Source organism: Limtongia smithiae (genome assembly GCF_038497785.1).
Source record: "Limtongia smithiae strain NRRL Y-17922 unplaced genomic scaffold V1518scaffold_7, whole genome shotgun sequence".
In the NCBI taxonomy this organism is placed as follows: Eukaryota; Fungi; Ascomycota; class Lipomycetes; order Lipomycetales; family Lipomycetaceae; genus Limtongia; species Limtongia smithiae.
In genome coordinates this window covers 578,114-597,643 of record NW_027117628.1, presented here as the reverse complement: position 1 = coordinate 597,643, position 19,530 = coordinate 578,114, and the positions used below count along the sequence as shown (strand labels likewise).

General features: G+C 50.8%; 7 protein-coding genes across 7 annotated transcripts; 4 read left to right on the top strand and 3 right to left on the bottom strand.

The window, feature by feature from the left end:
• The first annotated feature begins 39 nt into the window (after positions 1-39).
• V1518DRAFT_418181 (uncharacterized protein) lies at positions 40-3,854 on the top strand. Its single transcript, XM_066904476.1, has 4 exons — positions 40-454; positions 508-675; positions 733-1,151; positions 1,203-3,854. The coding sequence occupies exons 1-4, from the start codon at positions 145-147 to the stop codon at positions 3,462-3,464; spliced, it is 3,159 nt and encodes a 1,052-aa protein (XP_066759163.1). The 5' UTR covers positions 40-144; the 3' UTR covers positions 3,465-3,854.
• Positions 3,523-5,993, bottom strand: V1518DRAFT_418171 (uncharacterized protein). The gene is made up of 5 exons (XM_066904475.1): positions 5,758-5,993; positions 5,294-5,695; positions 5,169-5,244; positions 4,813-5,112; positions 3,523-4,742 (listed from the first exon to the last, which is right to left on the bottom strand). Exons 1-5 carry the CDS (start codon positions 5,902-5,904, stop codon positions 3,856-3,858), a joined length of 1,812 nt encoding a protein of 603 aa, XP_066759162.1. The 5' UTR covers positions 5,905-5,993; the 3' UTR covers positions 3,523-3,855.
• An 83-nt stretch (positions 5,994-6,076) lies between these two features.
• On the bottom strand, positions 6,077-7,601 carry V1518DRAFT_418169 (uncharacterized protein). The gene has a single exon (XM_066904474.1). It carries the CDS (start codon positions 7,462-7,464, stop codon positions 6,277-6,279), a length of 1,188 nt encoding a protein of 395 aa, XP_066759161.1. The 5' UTR covers positions 7,465-7,601; the 3' UTR covers positions 6,077-6,276.
• A 1,148-nt stretch (positions 7,602-8,749) lies between these two features.
• On the top strand, positions 8,750-10,114 carry V1518DRAFT_418165 (fungal pheromone mating factor STE2 GPCR-domain-containing protein). Its single transcript, XM_066904473.1, has one exon. It carries the CDS (start codon positions 8,802-8,804, stop codon positions 9,876-9,878), a length of 1,077 nt encoding a protein of 358 aa, XP_066759160.1. The 5' UTR covers positions 8,750-8,801; the 3' UTR covers positions 9,879-10,114.
• V1518DRAFT_418163 (DSS1/SEM1 family-domain-containing protein) lies at positions 9,970-10,604 on the bottom strand. Its single transcript, XM_066904472.1, has 3 exons — positions 10,382-10,604; positions 10,222-10,330; positions 9,970-10,166 (listed from the first exon to the last, which is right to left on the bottom strand). Exons 1-3 carry the CDS (start codon positions 10,512-10,514, stop codon positions 10,133-10,135), a joined length of 276 nt encoding a protein of 91 aa, XP_066759159.1. The 5' UTR covers positions 10,515-10,604; the 3' UTR covers positions 9,970-10,132.
• A 93-nt stretch (positions 10,605-10,697) lies between these two features.
• Positions 10,698-12,700, top strand: V1518DRAFT_418161 (uncharacterized protein). The gene is made up of 3 exons (XM_066904471.1): positions 10,698-10,891; positions 10,945-11,534; positions 11,593-12,700. Exons 1-3 carry the CDS (start codon positions 10,763-10,765, stop codon positions 12,623-12,625), a joined length of 1,752 nt encoding a protein of 583 aa, XP_066759158.1. The 5' UTR covers positions 10,698-10,762; the 3' UTR covers positions 12,626-12,700.
• A 459-nt stretch (positions 12,701-13,159) lies between these two features.
• V1518DRAFT_418156 (thioredoxin-like protein) lies at positions 13,160-14,440 on the top strand. Its single transcript, XM_066904470.1, has 3 exons — positions 13,160-13,403; positions 13,463-14,004; positions 14,058-14,440. Exons 1-2 carry the CDS (start codon positions 13,298-13,300, stop codon positions 13,942-13,944), a joined length of 588 nt encoding a protein of 195 aa, XP_066759157.1. The 5' UTR covers positions 13,160-13,297; the 3' UTR covers positions 13,945-14,004; positions 14,058-14,440.
• Positions 14,441-19,530: the final 5,090 nt, after the last annotated feature.

Below are 19,530 nucleotides of genomic sequence, written 5' to 3'. Positions count from 1 at the left end.
AATTTTTTTTCAGAGCGCGAGCGCGAAGAGTTGTGGGTTAGGGCTCTTACTGGGAGTTTTCTAAAGTTTGTTGCTCGAGGGCACCGAGCTCGTGGTTGCCGATGACACAGTTTAGCAGCACATGACCTCTTCTCCTTACTTGGAATGGACGACTTCGACCGCGCGAGCTCATATCTGACCCCATACCTGTCTCTACAGGTACAGGCCATTGAGAGCTTGCGAGCTCGCGCTGCCGCGATCTCAGCCGATATACGAGAGCACTTCGTTCTGCAGCAGTGCATAGAAACCTACCCTCGCGCCCTCGTGCGGGATGTCGACGTCCGTATTACACCACGTGCCATTGTGCATGCACAAGTGGCGAATACGAATGAAATTTTTGTGAACGCGGGGGGTGAATATGTGGTGCAGAAATCGGCGTACAACGCGGCGAAGATGGTGGGCAGGCGATTAGAGTGTGCGGTGCCTTGCTGCAGACCTTCCATGACGGTAACTGACAGCCGTTTCCAGACCTACGTGAGGCGCGAGCGAAAGTTGAGGCAAAGATGTCCGAGATAGAGTACAAGATTGAAGCTGCAAAGTCGATTCAACAGGCGAACGATCTTGTCATTGACGATATCTCCGGTCTTCCAGTCATGGAGATTCGCGAAGAGCTTGACGAAGACGGCAATGTCATCGGTATACACTCATTGCTAAATGGGAAACTACACCTATTGATACTAATATTCGATGCAGAATCGAAAGCAATGCCGCAGTCTACATCGAGCTTACACGAATTTGCAGAGGCACATTTGAGCGAACTGATTGCGCAGTCCTCTGATCATACCAATGATTCTAATGCTGCAAGCACTACAACTAAGATTAGTGAGATAGTAGAATCGTCTAATGATGCTACTAGCAAAGTGCGGACTCTCCATGCGCCAGGCTCAAAATCGGTAACCGCCCTGTCACAAACAGGGATGACTACGACCGCTCGCGCAGCTGTGTCTACAGCCACAGCAGCAGTGCCGAAGATAATTACCCCGGTAATCCCCACGACGATTCCACAAGTGACTGCATCGGTCAAAGCGACTTCGTCTGCCACTGCTCCGATCACCACATTGACTCGCACCCAGCAACTGCCAACACCACCTGCCACGCTTCAACAACCAGAAGTACCACACACTGGGTCGATACTGCAACGTGCAAAGACTCATCAATCTCAGGAGATGAAGAAGCTAATGGACTCATCGTCGCGAAAGCTAGCTGCAGCGGATCTCAAAGAGCTTGAAGATATCGCCAGAGAGATTGCAGCCGATGATGATCCCAGCTACGAATCTGACGATTTTGCCGATTACGAAGAAGACGACAGCATGTTTGATATAGACATCACAGAGGGCGAGATTTCTTGGAAACTTGCGCGTGACGATGATGACTCGTTGGAGGACGACGAGTTTGACGATTTTGGCGACGATGACGACGAGGAAATGGAGGACGAGTTTGGCAGGACGAGAGGCACATTTTTCCCGTATTTGCCACGTGGGACGAACACACCGATTGCTTATAACCAGGAATCCCAGATCAGCGATCAGGTGATCTACAACAAAAAGCCTGTCGAGAATATTGTGCCAGTTTCGTTGCCGAACACAACGCTGCAAATCCCGATTGCTACCGAGACGAGTTCCACAGTCATATTACCACCAGAGTTTACACCAGCAAGTTCCTCGAAACAAGTACGGTTTTCGCAAGCTGTGGCGATACAGAAGTTCGAAACTCATTTACCGAGCTCAGCTGTGTCATCTGCGTTGACCGAGGAAGCAAAAATCAAAGTTGCACAACTGAAGAAAGAAGCCGTTGCTCCACCACCTTCATATCCAAACGGTGCCAAGCGGAAACCATCACTATTCAAAGCATCTGCTAAGCAGAACAATAGCAATTCCAATGCACCTAGAGTTAATGGTGAAAATCGCGTTAGCAAACCACAAGCGCCATTTATTGGTAATATTGAGGAGAACGGAGGCAGCACTATGTCTGTACCGGTACAGGGCGATATTATGGAGCGACAGCCGCCATCGACGCTGTTACGCGGAAATGTTATGGAACGTACAGGAAATAATCCCAGCATATTCCGAAGCGAAATCATAGAGCGGACGCCGACATCAATATCAGTCGGTAACGTTGCGGAACGCAGTGAAAGCTTCAACGTTTTCAGAAACGAAAGTATAGAACGCAGGCCGACATTACAGCCGTCAACCGGAAACATCACAGAGTGCGATCAAAGCGTATATCCATCCACCCCTTCCAGAAGCGAAATTATAGAACGCGATCTGGCATCAGGACCGCCAGTCGGCGACGTTATGGAGCGCACTGTAAGCCATGTTACGCCTAACCACTTCCGAAGCGGGATCATAGAGCGTACGCCGAACGCAACGCCTTCAGTCGGCAAAATCATAGAGCGCACTGGAAGTGCCGCACCACTCAGGGGCGAATTAATAGAGCGAAATGTGGCATCAACGGCACTATTTGACAACGCAATGGAGCACACGGGAAGGCTTAATACACCGGCCCCGTTTCGGAGCGAGATTATCGAGCGCACGCCGATATCGAATGGCGGCGTCGCCAATTGTGTAATTGAGGCGGCAGATCAACGGTCGTCTCAGCGACAGAAAGGACTTTCGCGATTCAAGGGCGAACTCGGCGAACCAGCAGGTTCTCCAAGCTCCGTGACGGCAGCGAAGGCAAATGTACAGCTGCAACCTGTGGTGGAGACCGCCACGATGCAAGACGAGACCGCACTCAGCAAGGTTCCACGAGCCCCACGGAAGAGCAAATGCGCGGCGGTGAAGATCCCAATACCAGGATCCTCACGCGAGTCAGTGCAAACACAGAGTCTTGCAGAACGAGAGTCGATCGATATTCAGAGACTGATAAGGGAACACACCGTTGTGAACTCAAATCTCAAGGAGTTAGTAGATGACTCTTTCGAGGAGGAACTTCTCAGTAACGAGGAAGAAACTGACAGGAAGAACAAGCAACCATTACTTGCGGCTACAGTTGTTGAACGCCCGTTTATGCCTCGACCGGCGCACACATCGACCGGAAATCGAAAACCATCGTTGTTTAGGAGCGGAGTGCGTAAGTCTGACAACTCGTTAACGGAGCGGATATCTCAGACATTTGTCGCGAGCGAGGGCTTGGTTGGCGACGAAGTGAACTTGAGTGACGAGGACGAGGACGAGGAGAACGACGATGGCGATCGGTACATGATTGGTGATGACGCCGAGGATATCGACCTAGCGCTAGACTCGCAGATTCACCAGCAGGAAATCGCCGTGGCGTACCATCGCATGCGACAAAAGATTATCGACAGACATGGTGGGTACTCTGTTAAGCCTGAGGAGCGCGACTTTGTTCCTCTTGATGAGAATGGTGAAGTTGCAAAGGTTAGCAGGTTCAAGACCGCGCGATTAACGGATCAATCGAATTAGCACAATTGAATGATCGACCGCGCATTATATAGTGGGTTACAGGCTGCAAATAAGTAGTGGAGTTCAAGTTGCTATTGGCATTTAGATTCCTTGTACCACAGGGAAGTTTCTGATAAATGCCAGCGATGACAACCTCAGAACTACGCTCTACCGTGTTTTGGGTATATAACACTCCTATAGCTACACAAGCCGATTCATAATCTGGCAGATCAACCGGCTCTCTTGCGAGACTGCCATACACATGTTGATTACTCTGCTCGTTTCGCGGCTTACATTTAAATCGTTAAAACATACTGTAAAAAACTTAAAACTCCTTATAAGTTGTCTTGTTCCTGACAGAAAGGAGACCATATACAGCAAGAATAAATATACAGGACACAAGTTCGAAAGATTAGCAAAGCCTATGGCATCTCAGCCGTGGCGGCTCGAAATCAGTAGTTCCATCAACATATTGCTGTTGCTGCTGATGACGTAGCTGATTATCATAGTAGCCGAGCAGTAGAGCCTCATCATAGTCGGAATAGAATGCCTGACTCATAGTGGTATCATGAGCACTTTCGTCGACACCATATAGCGAGTTACCGCGAACGAGGCTGTCATTCTGGGTTAAAGACGCATCAGATGCTCCATAACTCAATATCGCGTTGCTTGGGTATAAGTAGCCGGAGCCAGTAAAGGCATCTAATTCCATGGGAGTGGAAATTCGCTCAGGAGCATCATAGAGCGGCACGTCATTCGCATAATCAACCGCGGTGTCAATACTGAAGCTTGAAGGATTGCCTAAAATCGGGTAGTATGGCAATTGTTCGGAGTAAGATAGATTATTGGCCATGTAGTAGTGCTGATCTGAACACACAATTGGGCTCGAGTAAATCGACCTGTATAACTCTTCACAGAATAAGTCACTATAAGATTCCTCATGCTCCGCTTGAACAGACGGATTCACTGGGCAAGGACCTGATTCGCCGGATGGGAATGCCTCTGGAATATCAGTGGCAGGAACGGCCAATCCTGTAACGTCGTGTAGGTCGTACTCGTGGTCTCTGCTCTCATACGTGGGAAGAACGTGGTTAACATTCTGAGTCTTTTCAAGCTGAGAGACTTGAGAGCTCCGTACGGACTCCGTGGCTTGCGACGACGGGAGAACAAAATTTTCGCCAACACACTGCTGGACAGCTTGCAGAATAGCCTTGACGGACTCCTTCGGAGAAAACGGCGGCAAGAGCACTCTCGACTTGTTGACTTCCTTGTCAGACACGTCGGTTAGTACAGACGCATCTGTCGTTGTGATATAGGTTAGCAATATGAAGAATAGAGATCTGTGCAATTCAGTGATACTTGTAATTACCGGCATCAGGATTTGAATGTTCAGAAATGCTTGCAGGCAGAGACATACTGACGTGACTAACAACGTCTCGTTCTAGAGGAGTAGGCGCCACTACGGGGACTGGCAAGGTATCTGGCGATGCATGACAACTCCCGTACTTCTGGCCGTGAAATAGACGGCACGGAGCAGCAACGTCATCAGCCTGAAGCGCATCGACAGTCCCCATTGGCAATTCAGCGTCAGCAATGCTCTTCGGCCCTGCTGATTTAGCGATCCCTCGCGCTATGGCGTTGTCGATTTTTGCAAACTGCAGATCAGGGACTAGAGAGAACAGTTAGGACGAGGAAGTCGGAGGGCATATAAAATAAACCTATCACCTCCAGGTCTGTTGCTGGACGAAGATGATAACTTGGAGTGACTGAACAAGCCAGCGCGGGGTTTGCTTGGAGGTAGCTAGACTTGTTAGAGAAGCTATCAAGAGGGACTCACTAGGACAGCATACCGTAAGCCGGGACTTGGTTGCTCCTTCTACGACTGATACTAGAGTCGCCGACTTTCGTGGTTCAGTGCTATGCTTTGCTTGCTTCTTCCTTGCTTTTGGAAGTGCAGCTTCACAGTCCGATTCGGTACCGTCCGTTTGTGAATGCGAGCGCGTACGTTTGAAGGAAACTGCTGTGGCGAGACCTGGAATCTCTGTATCCTTCATGGGGCGTCTTTGCGGCTTTTCGAACGGCTTGTATGATGTAACTTTTTCTGCTTGCGGCGGTGACGTCGGAGTTGATAGCACGTCTCCGTTGTTGGAACCGCGGGTTGCCGGGATATCTGTAGCTGACGGCGCCGTAGATGGATCGGAACAAACACTATTTGGCTTGGCCGTACTGTTTGGCTGATCCATCGGACCAGGCGGAAGGAACAGTCAATATCATTATTGCTTAAGTTAAAAACTGGGTATAGTAAGTAGCATACATCGGCAAAGTCCAGGAAGGAGCTATCGGCATCGAGACCCTGGTGATCTGGCGGATGTGATTCTGGCAGTGCCTTGATCTGTTTGCGCGTGACGGTTCGCTTGCGGGGAACAGTTGCGGACACTGCCTGCTGGTACACTTGCGCCATGGCATAAACGCGCAAACAATAGAAGTCCCGAGTGGGTGTGCGCGAGCGGCGGATCACGATCACAGGGGCGGTTGAAACGGGCGGGAAATTGCGGTTTGTTGATTAAGCGCGATCGAGAACTACGGACGACGTATGCCCAGCACAATTTAAGGTTTCTAATTACAGAGGCCTGCCCACATGGCCAGATGCCAACCCATCCCTCAATTGTCTGGGCCGATTAGTTAATTGAGTCGAGTGCAGTGGGAATACATTGAATTGAGTATGATTTTACGAGTGCTACAAACAGTACGGCCATTATACAGAGTTGAGGAAAAAATAAACACCGAGATAACATAATCAAACCCAAGGTATACAACATTTGTGGTATGGATACTACTGCCGGCGTAGGCTATCTAAGAAAGCGAGTCGGTTCGTTCGATGTCTCTTCCAGTGGAATGAGGATGTAGAGTTGGACACGGTCGACGACACATCACCAGTGGGGACAGCAGTGCCGTCAGTGGAAGTCATGTCACCGGTTGAGGCAGCAACGCCGGTGGTGGTGGAGTTACCGTAGTAGGCATATGCAGTGGTGGAGGACAAAACGGTGAGGGTGGTTTTGAGGGTGATGACTTCGGTAATGGTGTAGGTTGTCGTTCCAGCGTCGGTGGTGATAGTGGTGGGCATGGTGGTGAGATATTCGGTGAGGGAGGCATCATCAGCGGTGGCAGAGGACGTCGGGGTGACCTCGTACGTAGAGGAGTCCCCCACAACGACGACCTTAACCTCGGTAGGCGTGACTACACTGGCAGTCTGGGTAGATGTAATAGTCTTGGTGAGGGTGACGTAGCGTGTGGAATCCGTGGACGCGTCGTTTGCGAGCGTGGCCGTGTAGGTCAAGACACGGGTGACTGTCGTGGTTACGGGAACGGTGGCCGACGACGTGATAGTGTAGGTGCCAGGGGCCATGGTAGAGGTCGCGAGAGCGGCCGACGAAGAAGCAGAGGCAGAAGCAGCCTCAGATGCAACAGTGACATAGTCGATAGCATCAGAGTCGACAGAAGCGGTGCCGAGCAAAGTTGCAAGGGTCTCGGTGTATGTGACGGTGGCCGTAATGGTCTGAACCGAGGGGGAGAGGTTGGTGAGGGTGGTGGTATCGGATGTCACTGTGCGCGTGACGTAGATCGTGACGGGCTCTGTAATGGTGGTAGTAACCTCGGCAACATCGTAGGCGGTCGTATAATAGGTCTCGGTGGAGGTGGCGGCCGACGTAGTCACGACGGCAGCAGCCTCGGTAGTAGCGGCAGCGACGGCGGTGGAGGAAGAGTTGCCGTAGTAGACAGAGGTGACAATGGCGGATGACGTTGAAGAAGAGGTTATCGACGAAGACGAAGCCGCCGTGGCAGCGGTCGCGGCAGTGGAGTTCGTGGCATCTCTGCGATAGTTTTGATTGGGGGCGCCGCTGAAGGAGGCGCGGGAGGACTTGATGCCGAAGGAGTGGAGGACGGACGAGAAGGGGGCGGTCTCGGAGAAGGCGAGGACGGCAAGGAGGGTGACGAGGGCGAAAACGACAGCGGAGCGCATCGTGAACGAACGTGAGGCAGGAGGACACTGGACGGGCAGGCGCGGGGCAGCGGACGGGGGCGAGTAGAAGAAGGAGCGCGCGAGGCCTCCGACGGCGGGGTCATTGGCTGGCGTGCCAGGGGCACGCACATTCACCAGCGACGCGTATCATCCAACATTTCTCGCGCGTTAGCGCGACGCGTCGCGCTCCTGGAATTTGAGCATGCAGGGGGCAGGCACTTGTGGTTTAGCGCTGGTGGCTGGATTTGCAGCCTCAGCCGCCACAGACGCCAAGCGCCCGCTATCTGGCCACCACACTCAAGTGCTAGTGCCCGCTAGAGTCGAACCGACATGCCCCTGTGCCCTGCCGCCGAATCTGGAGCGCGTGCGGGTTTCCGCTAGGATCTCCCTTCCACCCGTTTCATCGTGCAAATATATAAGCTGCGCCCTGTCCGCCTGCCCACATCCACCGGCCACTCCGTGTACTCGCGGCGCGGGAATTATTATGGCATGGTACTCGGAGCTCAGACTGCCACTGTGCCAGCCCAGTCCTCCTGCGGCTGTTATCCCGCTCCCCTACTTTTGAGCAATATGTGCGTCAGGTCAGATGCGTACGACTAAAGGACTGCACAGCAGCTCAAGGTGACAGTGGTGTAATCTAGGCTGCAGGCGCAGATTACCGGGCAGACTACAATTTAATGAGCCAAGAAAGAGACACAACAAAACACGCGTCCTCTATCTTCTATTCGTGGGCTAGTCGAGTTGTGCCGCGTCGCGTTACAGCGCCAGCCGCAGGGACTGCACGTGCTGGGCATGACGTCAATATGTGAGCTAGTCACAGCCGCAGTGGTGTGACTCGGCATTTGCCCGTCACGGGCCAGAGCGAAGCGAAAAGATTGAACGTCGTGCAGTACAGCAACCGTTGGCAGCCGTCTTCCTGGCCATGGCGACAAACTTATAGAGACGTAAGCGCTCCAGCTCGTCTCAGCCTGCCACGGGCTTCTGCTTCTCAAATGCGGCCGACCGCTCGCGGTCCACGTGCGATTCACGTGATATCAAGCACTTGAACAATAGCAAGAAGCACTGCGCCGCTGTTATTGTTCCTCTCCGCGGGCGAGCGCCCACGAGGGCGGCCTTGCCATTGTCCAGCGCCGCGGTCGCTACAACTACCTGTTCTCTACTCTCCGCTCGCTGCCTCATTGCGCACGACTGTCTGACCTTGTACCCCCCCTCCCCCCACCAACCACACCTGAGTGCATGTAGTCTATATATCCGCCTGCCCTCCGAGGGCTCCGTTCTACTGCTTCTGTCTGTCGCTGTCTCTATACCCCCCTCTTCCAGCATCTTTCAGCGACACTATGACCGGCTTTCCCAGTGGCGAAACGCCGTCCCACCAGACCATCACGTACATCATTTTCGATGGTTCGTCCTACAACGTGTCCACGGACACCATCAACAGTTGGATGATTGACAACTCCATCAACTGCGCCGTCTTCGGCGTCCACATTGGCGCATGCACAGTCGCCGCTATTGCTCTTGCCTTGCTGACGAAGCCCAGCAAGCGCCGCACCCCCGTTTTTGCCCTCAACATGGCCAGTCTCTTCCTTGCCGCCCTCCGCGCTGGTCTCTGGATCACCTACTCGATTGGCCCGCTCAACCAATTTGGTGCCTACTTTGCCGCCTATGAAACCGACATCGGCTACCAGGAGTTCGTCGAGGCCGCCGTTACCTCGGCACTCCAGCTTGTTATCGCCATTTCTATCGAACTCTCCCTAATTTTCCAGGTCCGTGTCGTATTCGACTCTAGCAGGGTTCTCAAGCGCAACGTCACCCTAGCCTGTAGTAGTCTGGCCCTTCTCGTCGCAGCTTTCTGGCTTGTCGCCGTGGTTGAAAATATCAAGACTATCTTTGTCTTCGACTACTACTCGCAGATCTCCTGGACCTGGGTTGTCGCTCGCATCCTCTACATCGCGTCGATTACCACATTTTGTGCGATCTTCTCCTACAAACTTTACCGCGCCATACGCCAACGCCGTGTCCTCGGTCTCGTTGAATTTGGACCGCTCCAGGTCATCGTTATCATGTCTACGCAGACTATGATTATTCCCCTCGTTCTCACCATCATCCAGCTCGTCGCTGATGTCAGCGCCCCGCTCACTTCCATGGGCACCCTGTTTGTCGTGCTCTCCCTTCCGTTGTCTACTCTCTGGGCGTCTGCTACGAACGACCTCATCATCGCTTCGCGTCGCGCAAATGGCTCCACCGACAGCAGCACAGGCACAGCGTCTACAAACTCGCTATTCAAGAGCAACCCAACGGATACCTCCACGACCATGAACTCGGACTACTCTAACCTTGATCTGGAAAAGTCCATGTCTTCTCACTGGAAGGGCAGCGGCAATGTGACCGTCACCCGCACTGTCATCACCGAGTAGATACAGCTTTTGGCGAAGTGGAGTATACATATTGATTTTGCTTCTTGGCTTATTACCTTTTTTGGTTTTGTGATATTGCGAGGGCAGAATATAGGAAATTTTGCTAGTTGGATTGACGACGCAATATATACTGTATAAGTAGGTGTTTATGGATATGTACAGTACGTGGATCCAGGCTATACCAGATTCACCGCTAAACAGTGCATTACTTCACAACGCCGCTTATTATCATACATTACAAAGTCATAACGCGTTCACTTGCCCGCGTACCGGCTCTTAAGTTCCTCGCTGTAATATGCGTCAGTCTGCCCCTGTGTGCTCCTCCTACATCGATAAAGCATACCGTAATTGGTTGGAAAAGTCGTCGTCGGCGTCGTCAGCGTCCCAGTTCTCCTCCCACAGATGCTCCTTGCCTCCAGGGATCGAGATGTCAGCCTCTTCGTCTGCCCAATCTGTTACCACATTAGCTCGATCCACATAAGCACTAAATCGGTCTGGCATACCCTCGGCAGGAAAATCCTCAAACTCATCGTCCTCCTCAAGCGTCACGACGGCAGCCGGCGCCTCAGCTGCCTTGGCATCCGGTGCTGATGAGCTCTCGGGCTTTGTCTCGGTCTTGGCGTCTGATCCAGCCATGTCGATAATCAAGAGATCTGACAAAACTTAGCGCACGAGCGGGATGTGGCGATCGATCAAGGTGAGGTAGTGGGGCGAGGTGTGGCTATGATGAAGTTGCTGGTCGTCGCTTTGCAACTTCTGAGGGGAGAGTGCAAGAGCTGTCACGTGACATTGCGCCCGTTCTTCGCACGCAAAATCGCAAAACATCAAGCGCTCAGCAGCGGGTGCCGGTATAATTACTTGCAGCAATTTTTTCCAGTGTTTCAATGTCTTCATCGGATGATGCCTCTGCCTGGCGCGAGCACAAGACGACCGATGGACGGGTGTATTTCTACAACATTGTGACGAAAGAGTCGCGATGGACAAAGCCGGACGAGCTATTGACCGCGAAGGAGGTTAGTTATATCAGAAGCTTACTACGAGCATTGTCACTGACTTCGGAATCCAGCGTGCGCTCTCAAAGATACCCTGGAAGGAGTACGAGGTTGCAGATGGCCGCAAGTACTGGCACAACAAGGACACCTCAGAGAGCGTCTGGCGCATGCCACCGGAGTATCAGGCCGCGCTGGACGAGGCTGAGGAGGCCGAGGAACGCGAGAAGCTCGAGGCCGAGATGCGCGTTGCGGCAGCCGAAGCTCAGACTGAGCAAGGGGCGAAGTCAACAACACTCGCAGAGTCCGCCGCCTCTTCAGAAGTCCTGGTCGAACAGCACAGCGTCGGCGCAAATGGTGGATACGGTAGAGGCCGGGATTACGGAAACGGCTATTTGGATCCAGGAAGGGTGTATCTAGATATGCTAAAGGCTCACGGAATCGACCACACCTGGACCTGGGATCGCGCACTGAAGGAACTCATCTTAGATGAGCGGTTCATGGCGCTCGGGAGTGCTAAGGCGCGACGCCGTGCGTTTGAGGAATTTGTGGACACATCAAGGCGCGAGATGGGAGAGATCGCCAAGGAGACGCTCGCTAAGCGACGCGCAGATTTTCAAACACTGCTGGAGGACATGGGCGTGGTGAAATCGTATTCGCGATGGAAGTGAGTTTTGTGTTTTGATATGGGCAGCTGTGGAGACGAGACTGACATGATCACACAGGACAGTAATGACGCAAGTGCAGGACCAGTCTGCGTATCAGGCGTTGGGAGAGGAGGACGCTCGCGTTGTCTTTGATGAATTCAAGCGACGGCTGCGGCTCGAGGAGCAGCGGGACATAGAGCAAAGGCGCGAGTCTGGTATGCAAGTGATGCGGGAATACTTTGAAACTCGGGGCAAGGTGGAGGTGCGGACCCGGTGGCTGGACGTGAAAGAGAGCATGAAGCACGATGCGGGGCTCCGGAAGGAAGAACGGATCCGGGACATCAACATGCTCGACATCTTGACGGTGTTTGAGGATGTCATGAAGAAAGCAGAGCGGGAGTATCTCGAGAAGCGCAAGGAGGACAAGCGGCAGCAGCAGACCGAGGAGCGGCACAACCGGGAGCAGTTCGTGGAGCTGCTGGATGAGTTCGTGCGAAGCGGCAAGATATCCGTGGAGACGCGGTGGATGGACTTGTACAAGGAAATCAAAGATGACGAGCGCTACCTGCGCATGTTGGGGCAAGGCGGGTCGTCACCGCTGGAGCTGTTCTGGGACGTGTCCGAGGACATGAACAAGGACCTGCGCATCAAGCGCGAGATCATTCTGGATGCGCTGGTGGAGCAACGATTCGAATTCACACCGGTAACCACCTACGAGGAGTTTGCCCAGGTCGTGTCCAGCGCGGCGACGACGAGAGACATCGACGAGAGCGCGTTGCAGCAGGTCTTCACGCGACAGCACGCGCGGGCATCACGCAAGGCTGCCGAGGAAGACCGATACCAGGAGGAGCGACGGCAGCGGAAGCGCGTTGACGCTCTACGATCCGTTATGCGCCACCTCGAGCCACCGATAACTGCGTCGTCAACGTGGGAAGAAGTGCGCAGGCTCGTGGGCGACACACCGGAGTACGCTGCGCTCGGTTCCGAGAGCGCGGCCCAGGGCGCGTTCGAACGCCATATTGCGCGATTGCGCGAGCGGCGGCCGGAGGACGGCGACCGCGAGCGCGAGCGCGAGCGAGGGGAAAAAGATCGGAAGCACTCGAGGTCCTGAATGTAATGCAACAATAACTGCATGTCATACTAGCTGTATTTTTATTCATCTGCATAGAGAGATAGCGACGAGTGACGCCCGGCGGAGGACGGTGCTGCTGCATGCAGGCAAGCCCGCAGGGGCGGAGCATGGACGCGTGGGCGGGATGAGCCCTGCGAACCTACGAGAAGTGGCGCGAGCCGCGGAAACGGGCGCGGCTCAAAAAGCCCTGCGGGTGGGATGGGACAGGACGCGTTCGCCGCGGCCGTGATCTCCGAGCAGCGAGCACGACGCCGTCCGCGACGCCGCCCGCGTCGGATGAGCCCTGATTCGCGCCTGCGGGCTTGCAGCACGCAGCCGTCAGAGAGACGCCAGTTCGAGGCTCCGACGGATGGCTGGAGAGGGCAACGCCGAAGCGCTGTGCTCTGCTTCGAGCCTGCAACGCTGCTGCTCTGTAATCCGTCTCCGCCGGCCCAGGCCCGCCGCCTCGCGTAAGCCCCGCGCAGCCGAGCCGCGCCTTCGCGTTTGCGGCGCAACTGCACTTCGTCTACGCGCTTGCGGCACAGCCGCCGAGTGCCGCCGCACGACCTTCCCGGGCCCGCCCCAGAGTTATAAGCCGGCCGGCCCTCTCCGACGCATTCCCAGTATCGCCACCAGCTCCTCCCTTCAATCGCACGAATCTCAACCATCGCAATGGCCATCACCGTCCAGAAGCCTGCCCCTTCCTTTGCGAAGACTGCCGTCATTGACGGCGCGTTCGAGGATATCACTCTCGAACAGTTCGCCGGCAAGTGGTTCAGTATGTGTCCGCTGCGTTTGCTGAAAGGCGGTCATGTTCTAACTCATCCCTCGTTATAGTCCTTGCCTTCATCCCCATGGCTTTCACCTTTGTCTGCCCCACCGAGATCATTGCGTACTCCGATGCCGCGCCCAAGTTTAAGGAGCGTGGTGCTGAGCTTGCCTTTGCGTCCACCGACTCTGAGTACTCCCTGCTCGCCTGGACCAACGTTGCCCGCAAAGATGGCGGTCTCGGCCCTATCAACATCCCCCTCATCGCCGACAGAAACCAGAGCCTGGCCAAGGACTATGGTGTCCTGATCCCCGAGGATGGCATTGCGCTCCGTGGTATCTTCATCATCGACCCCAAGGGCAACGTCCGACAGGTCACCATCAACGATCTGCCTGTCGGCCGCAACGTCGAGGAGACCCTTCGTCTTCTTGACGCGTTCCAGTTCACCGACGAGTACGGTGAGGTCTGCCCGGCTAACTGGCACAAGGGTGACGAGACCATGAAGGCGGATCCTAAGGGCTCCCTCGAGTACTTCTCCAAGCACGAATAGACGTTTTCGACGCGCCTCTACATCCAAATCTTATATACAATTGCTCCAATGATTCGGCGGGTACGATTCTATCTTAGCTCTGACATGTCCTGTTTGTAATGCCTTGTTAATAGACATCTCGTTTTTCTTAAAGCACATTCGTAGTGTTACTTGGCCATATCCTGATGATTAAACTCCACAGGGCTATAAGCTCGTTTGGCTCTTGAGGCTGCCAGTTGAGTGACGCCCGTACGGTTTTGTACTAAATCTAGTATTATGCGACCACTTGGAGCATGTCAATAGAGCCATGACATCCCAGCGAAAGGAAATTCATCAAGTATTAGAGAGCTGTCATATCTGTATGGAACGTACTTCTATTGTTTGGTTATTATTAACTTCGAGCAGGATCTCACCATGAAGGTTGTAGAGCACTAGAAGTTCCTTATGGCAGCACGGAACTGTTTCAGCAGCCGCGGGGTATGCGGCTCAGATGCTGCAGTATGAAGCCTGTGTCATGATCTATAACTTTAGGAGCAAAATGTTACAACACGCTGCAGTAGACACTCCTCTCTCTCCCACAAGCCCCTTAGATTGTCTAAAGAGCGGGACTTTATGCTTTGCCCTAGAACTCTGGCCGCTCCTGGGAGAGTCCAAGCTGCTCCTGGGTCAAGGTTGCCCTGACGACCGCGAAGTTAAAGCACACTCACATATTCATAGTCATGCCCACCAGCTGGATAACGGAGCCCATAGTCTTTCTTGAAAAGATGGTCATACTTTCGCAAAGTTGCCTGGATCTCGCAGGCATTAGAGTCACTGACTAGTATGGAGCCAAATTGGCCGTTGTATGGAGAGTTCGAGGCGCAGCGTTTGTCTGTATTATAAGATATTCTGTCATCAAAGGCAAACTGAAGAGGAAGATCTAATTCGAGGAAATTAGCGCTCAATGACAAGTATCTGGCGTTGAAACAGTAGCTGCTTTGTTCCAAGTCAACTAGAGGTATTAAGCTGCTCAAGCAGAATTACACAATCCTGTTAGACAAAACTAGTAAAAAAAACAATTTATTAGCTGCCGAGAGAATAAAAGTGAATTTTCCTTGTGGATGTTATGAGCATTGTTGGGAATGGTTATTCTGTATAGTGGTATGGCGTTGGCAGACGCGGCCTCTGGTGAGTAGGATCAGCTGAAGGACACGCACATACTTGAAAATGAGAAAATCAACATGACACCATTAATCCATGAATTGGGCTTGTGATCTTCAGCAGAGTACAACGACAAACAAATATGGAGATTCCCTGTTGAGTAAAAAAATGGAAGTGGCGATGGACGCCCTGATGATCCGCCCATGAAATTTGGGTCATAATCATATCAAGACCAGACAGAGAGGACAATAATATGTTGCTTGTAATTTCGAGCTGCATGTAGCACTTAATAATTAAAGACATCTCGATAGTTGTAGAAGTCTATCAAAAACTAAGCTAATGAATTATCACAGCAACTGGTTCAATTCAGCCTTTGTTTTGTAAAATGAACTCGGCTGGTAGAGACGACAACAACACAGCAGATATCTATCAAGCATACAAAGAACAACCATGAAAACCAAGAAGATCGTAGTAATAGGATGGGTGTGGTCCACGGATATCTAATCCACTTTGGCATCTTGCATGTAATCGAACTGTGATTCATCGTACATCGATGGATCCGATCCATTGACTTGCCGATATCTGTTATCTGCGCGCACTACACTGCATAAATATGCGTTTACTTCTTGCCACATAACACCATCCATCTATTCTAAATCTCTTGTTCTAATTTCCCACTTTTAATATATCACTGTAACTATGTGACAGTATAATAGTCACATCGAGCAACAGCCGCAGTGTGCCTATTGTACGTTATTGACTACATACAATGACGAATGCGGATCAGCACTGCGCCCAATAGCACACCATAAACTTTGAAAACGGCATGTAGATGTAGAGATTCAATTAGCTAAAATAGTGGCCGAAGTCAGACACCGGAGTAGTGAGGCAGCTTAGGCAGTCTACTTGGCACAGTAATTCATAGATCTAAATTAAACATCGGTATCGATGCAGTAAAGGCACGTAAATAACAACGTACAGCTGCAGAGATTTGCGAATCAAGTGATTGAGATCCGTAGCTAATCTAGTAACAGTTCAGCGATTCAGCCAACTACGTCAGTTATCTTCCTGTGTTGATCATACTTGGGATCGTAATCAAAGACTAGCGGAGTGAAGCGGCGTAGGGAAATCCAGAGTTAATTAAATTGGAGACGGTGATCGATGACGATCGAGGTTGCAAACTTTACTAGCAAAAGAGCACCGACAACTAAGAATCCTCTAATTTAATTAGGCAACAATTAATTATTAGTGAGCCGAAACTAGTCGTCAAACAAGTAACTAGTGCAATAGGGAGATTAGAGAGCGTGACTATCAGAGCTAGTACAAAGTACATACACAGCGGGGACGTTTACATTCGCCTAGAGAACTAGAGTCCGACTTCGTACACCAATCCAGTGAAGCAGCAGAGAGGCAGAGCTGATTTACTAAATTATGGATCTAAAGTACAAAGTTTTATGAGTACTTTTCAGAAGTAAATCACACTCGGTTAATTGATATTGGCGAAGATTGCAAATTCCGTCGAATACGCAAGCTAGACCAATTGCCCCACGTTGACGATTACTAGAGCAGCGAAACGGTCATGTAGTAAATTCCGGTTCACAATATATCGAGAAGCGATTAATAAGTAAACAGGAAACAGTGTGAACGCCGCTCATCAGTGCTATTAGCGAGCAAGAAGAATTTCGGTAAATGGCGGATAGCTTTACGACGTTAGCATTAGTTACTATATTAGTCCACCGTTTTTTACAGCCTTTTATTCATCGTTCGCCAAGGACAAGAAGAACAAGGTGACAAATAAATAATATTGACCCAGGAAGTGTGGAGTGCCGAGAAACAGAGCAGGTTAAGCCGGGTTGTCGATATTAATGATCTAAATTGGTGAAGAACACTACAGGCAATCAACTAAATTCAGTATTGAGTTAGATTGGTGAGTTAGAAGCTGTTTGCTAGTCTAGATATGCTATTTAGGTATTCGCTAACTAAATGCTGACCGAATCTTTGGGTGTAAGTTGTCTGTAGCGACTAGAATGGTGTGATAACTTAGTATATGGTATTGAGCTATGAAAATATATCATTGAGCCAAGTTGCTGACCTATGATTGTTACCTAGCACAAAGAGAATATAAATATCTAGATCGACTAAATGAATCAGCATACGATTTCGTGCCTAATCTCAGTGCACTCAAGCGGCGTGGATAAAATTGGTGATCATAACGACTAAGTTGGCAGCTGTTCCAGCAGAGCTGGGCAACAACGACGTCATAAAAATAATTAGCGACTGCAATCAAATTATTTAGGTGCTCCGCACTGAATGGTATTTCGGGTTGTATTAGTGTGTGAAGATTATGTGATGTCCGATTCAAATTAGTAGTGGCTTGTTGTCTCCTATTCTAGCCGTCTAACATAGCGATGCAAGTTAGCAACAGAGTCAGAGATTAAAGAGACATTGTAGACAGCGATCTCTACTAACACAGTGAGCGAGCTAACAGTTTCATAGCTGATGAGTTGGCCAGCGCGTTGAAATCGCATGGTCTGGGAAGTAAATGAGTTTAGTTAACAATAGCTTTAGTGAACTATACTATATTATGTGACCGCGAAATTGGAGCAGTATAGGAAGCAAAAATCGGTTACCTGATAGTGGTTAAATCTCGCTGACATCCAGCTTGAGATACCGATCGCCTCAGCTTCAAACATGAGCCTGAAATACCTAGGCACCACGGCCCCTTCACTGCACTGATTGCTTCATCAACACTAACGAACCCATGTCAGGCTCATTAACAAACAGATAGTAAAATCAACTGCAACTGTTTCAAAAGACTTTCGAATATAAAGATTTCCGAACTCATGGTTCTATTTCTAGATCACACGCGGGAAGCTGAGAGATGAGATCCTGAAGCATTTCCGACTCTTGTCTAATGCCGCACCTGACAGCTCCGTTACCACTCCGACTCTTATTGTGCGACGATAGACTTACTTACACTCACTAAATTATTAGCAGGTTTATACTCTTCCAACTAGCACGTTTAAATAGGGCAGGACAGATCAAGTCATGATCGAGCTCGCACATCAGCATTGAAGATGCCTAGCTATTATGAAAATTTAGCCATCCCAATAAACTGACTGAGCTGGCTAGTAGTATGCCTCTCTGGAATAATATGATTACAGGACATGCGACGAGCCAGCCAACTTCGTTGAGTGAAGCAGCTATTTATTTGTGTTCCATGTTACAAAGTGAGGGATGGCGGTGAGGAAACACTATAGACATATAGAGGAAGGAGAAGAGTTATGATTCTACGAGGACCGGTTGGTGTGATGTGGCCGTTCCATTACCGGAGGAGGAAGGGATGACCGCCGTCGAGATACTATTCTCTAGGGAGCAGGGCAGTCAGAGTGTTATTCCTGTACTTCCCACAGAAGTACATAATTTATGCGTAGCAGAGGTGACGCCAGTGGTATTATCAGGACCGGAAGAGGGAATAGTCCTCGTCGGTATGTGCTAATTCCTATAAAATAGATACCTTGCGCAGTTAAGGAAGAGATGACAGTGATCTTTGTATTTTATTTTTGTTTTGGGAGGGAGGGTTAGCACTTGGCACAAATGGTGCAGCAGGGAAAGTAGTAGACAGAGTCTGCAACCTGTGCGCGGTTCAGTGACCGTTCTCCCACATATAGTCACTAACTTGGACAGACTATTAGTAAGAAAATCAGCCTGACTACGTTGCACTGATCGACTGTGTGCTAGTTGACAATTTTAGTCACTGAGTTCCACGACACAGCTAAACTCATCGCTACCGCTTCACTAAACTAGTCAGCTAGTCAGTTTGCTCGCTGTGCTAGTCCACACATATTGGGCACAGGTTTCCGTTAACTGAGTTAATTGATATCATTTTTGAAGCTACTCCTGCTGTGAGACTAAACTAAAGGTCCGTCAAGATTATTTTCTTCGAAGAAGCCATACGTCAGACTAGTCAATAATAATTGATTGAATCGAAATTGTCTTCATTAACAGCTCCATAATCCGATGCAAAGATTAGCTATCTTGAGGCGCTATACAGCGCGTTAAAGCGTCCTCAACCTCTCGCTTCCTTCCACTTCGGTCTCGAACAGTAGTCAACCATTCTGACCGGTAAACTACTAGATTTCACGCTGTGACATTTGCGAAAACCAAACAAATTTACCCTAGCCCTCGCGACTTATGCATTTTCATTCGTAAACTCTCTAACATAGCAGTAGCGTATCAAATCACGAAATATAACAGGAATAGGGTAATAAGACCGTATACAATTCCCTAAACAAATAACAAACAATTGGGACCAATTTGAGCCGGCGAAATGCAGGTGGCGGTATCATTGAAATGTCTGGTCGCTGGGATACCCATTCGGCGCGCGAGAACGCGGAAGAGCAGGGGACTTACCCGGCTTTAGGGAAGACTAACACACGCAACAGGAGCCGGCATCAGCCAACATCG

Coding starts and splice junctions, on each gene's coding strand:
- V1518DRAFT_418181 (XM_066904476.1), top strand. CDS start 145: ATGGACGACTTCGACCGCGCGAGCTCATATCTGACCCCATACCTGTCT. Junction 676..732: donor CGAAGACGGCAATGTCATCG/GTATACACTCAT, acceptor TATTCGATGCAG/AATCGAAAGCAATGCCGCAG. Junction 1,152..1,202: donor CCACGCTTCAACAACCAGAA/GTACCACACACT, acceptor CATCAATCTCAG/GAGATGAAGAAGCTAATGGA.
- V1518DRAFT_418171 (XM_066904475.1), bottom strand. CDS start 5,904: ATGGCGCAAGTGTACCAGCAGGCAGTGTCCGCAACTGTTCCCCGCAAG. Junction 5,245..5,293: donor CAACCAAGTCCCGGCTTACG/GTATGCTGTCCT, acceptor TAACAAGTCTAG/CTACCTCCAAGCAAACCCCG. Junction 4,743..4,812: donor ACATTCAAATCCTGATGCCG/GTAATTACAAGT, acceptor TCACAACGACAG/ATGCGTCTGTACTAACCGAC.
- V1518DRAFT_418169 (XM_066904474.1), bottom strand. CDS start 7,464: ATGCGCTCCGCTGTCGTTTTCGCCCTCGTCACCCTCCTTGCCGTCCTC.
- V1518DRAFT_418165 (XM_066904473.1), top strand. CDS start 8,802: ATGACCGGCTTTCCCAGTGGCGAAACGCCGTCCCACCAGACCATCACG.
- V1518DRAFT_418163 (XM_066904472.1), bottom strand. CDS start 10,514: ATGGCTGGATCAGACGCCAAGACCGAGACAAAGCCCGAGAGCTCATCA. Junction 10,331..10,381: donor TGAGGATTTTCCTGCCGAGG/GTATGCCAGACC, acceptor ATGTGGTAACAG/ATTGGGCAGACGAAGAGGCT. Junction 10,167..10,221: donor GACTTTTCCAACCAATTACG/GTATGCTTTATC, acceptor CGCATATTACAG/CGAGGAACTTAAGAGCCGGT.
- V1518DRAFT_418161 (XM_066904471.1), top strand. CDS start 10,763: ATGTCTTCATCGGATGATGCCTCTGCCTGGCGCGAGCACAAGACGACC. Junction 10,892..10,944: donor AGCTATTGACCGCGAAGGAG/GTTAGTTATATC, acceptor TTCGGAATCCAG/CGTGCGCTCTCAAAGATACC. Junction 11,535..11,592: donor AAATCGTATTCGCGATGGAA/GTGAGTTTTGTG, acceptor ATGATCACACAG/GACAGTAATGACGCAAGTGC.
- V1518DRAFT_418156 (XM_066904470.1), top strand. CDS start 13,298: ATGGCCATCACCGTCCAGAAGCCTGCCCCTTCCTTTGCGAAGACTGCC. Junction 13,404..13,462: donor GTTCGCCGGCAAGTGGTTCA/GTATGTGTCCGC, acceptor CCCTCGTTATAG/TCCTTGCCTTCATCCCCATG.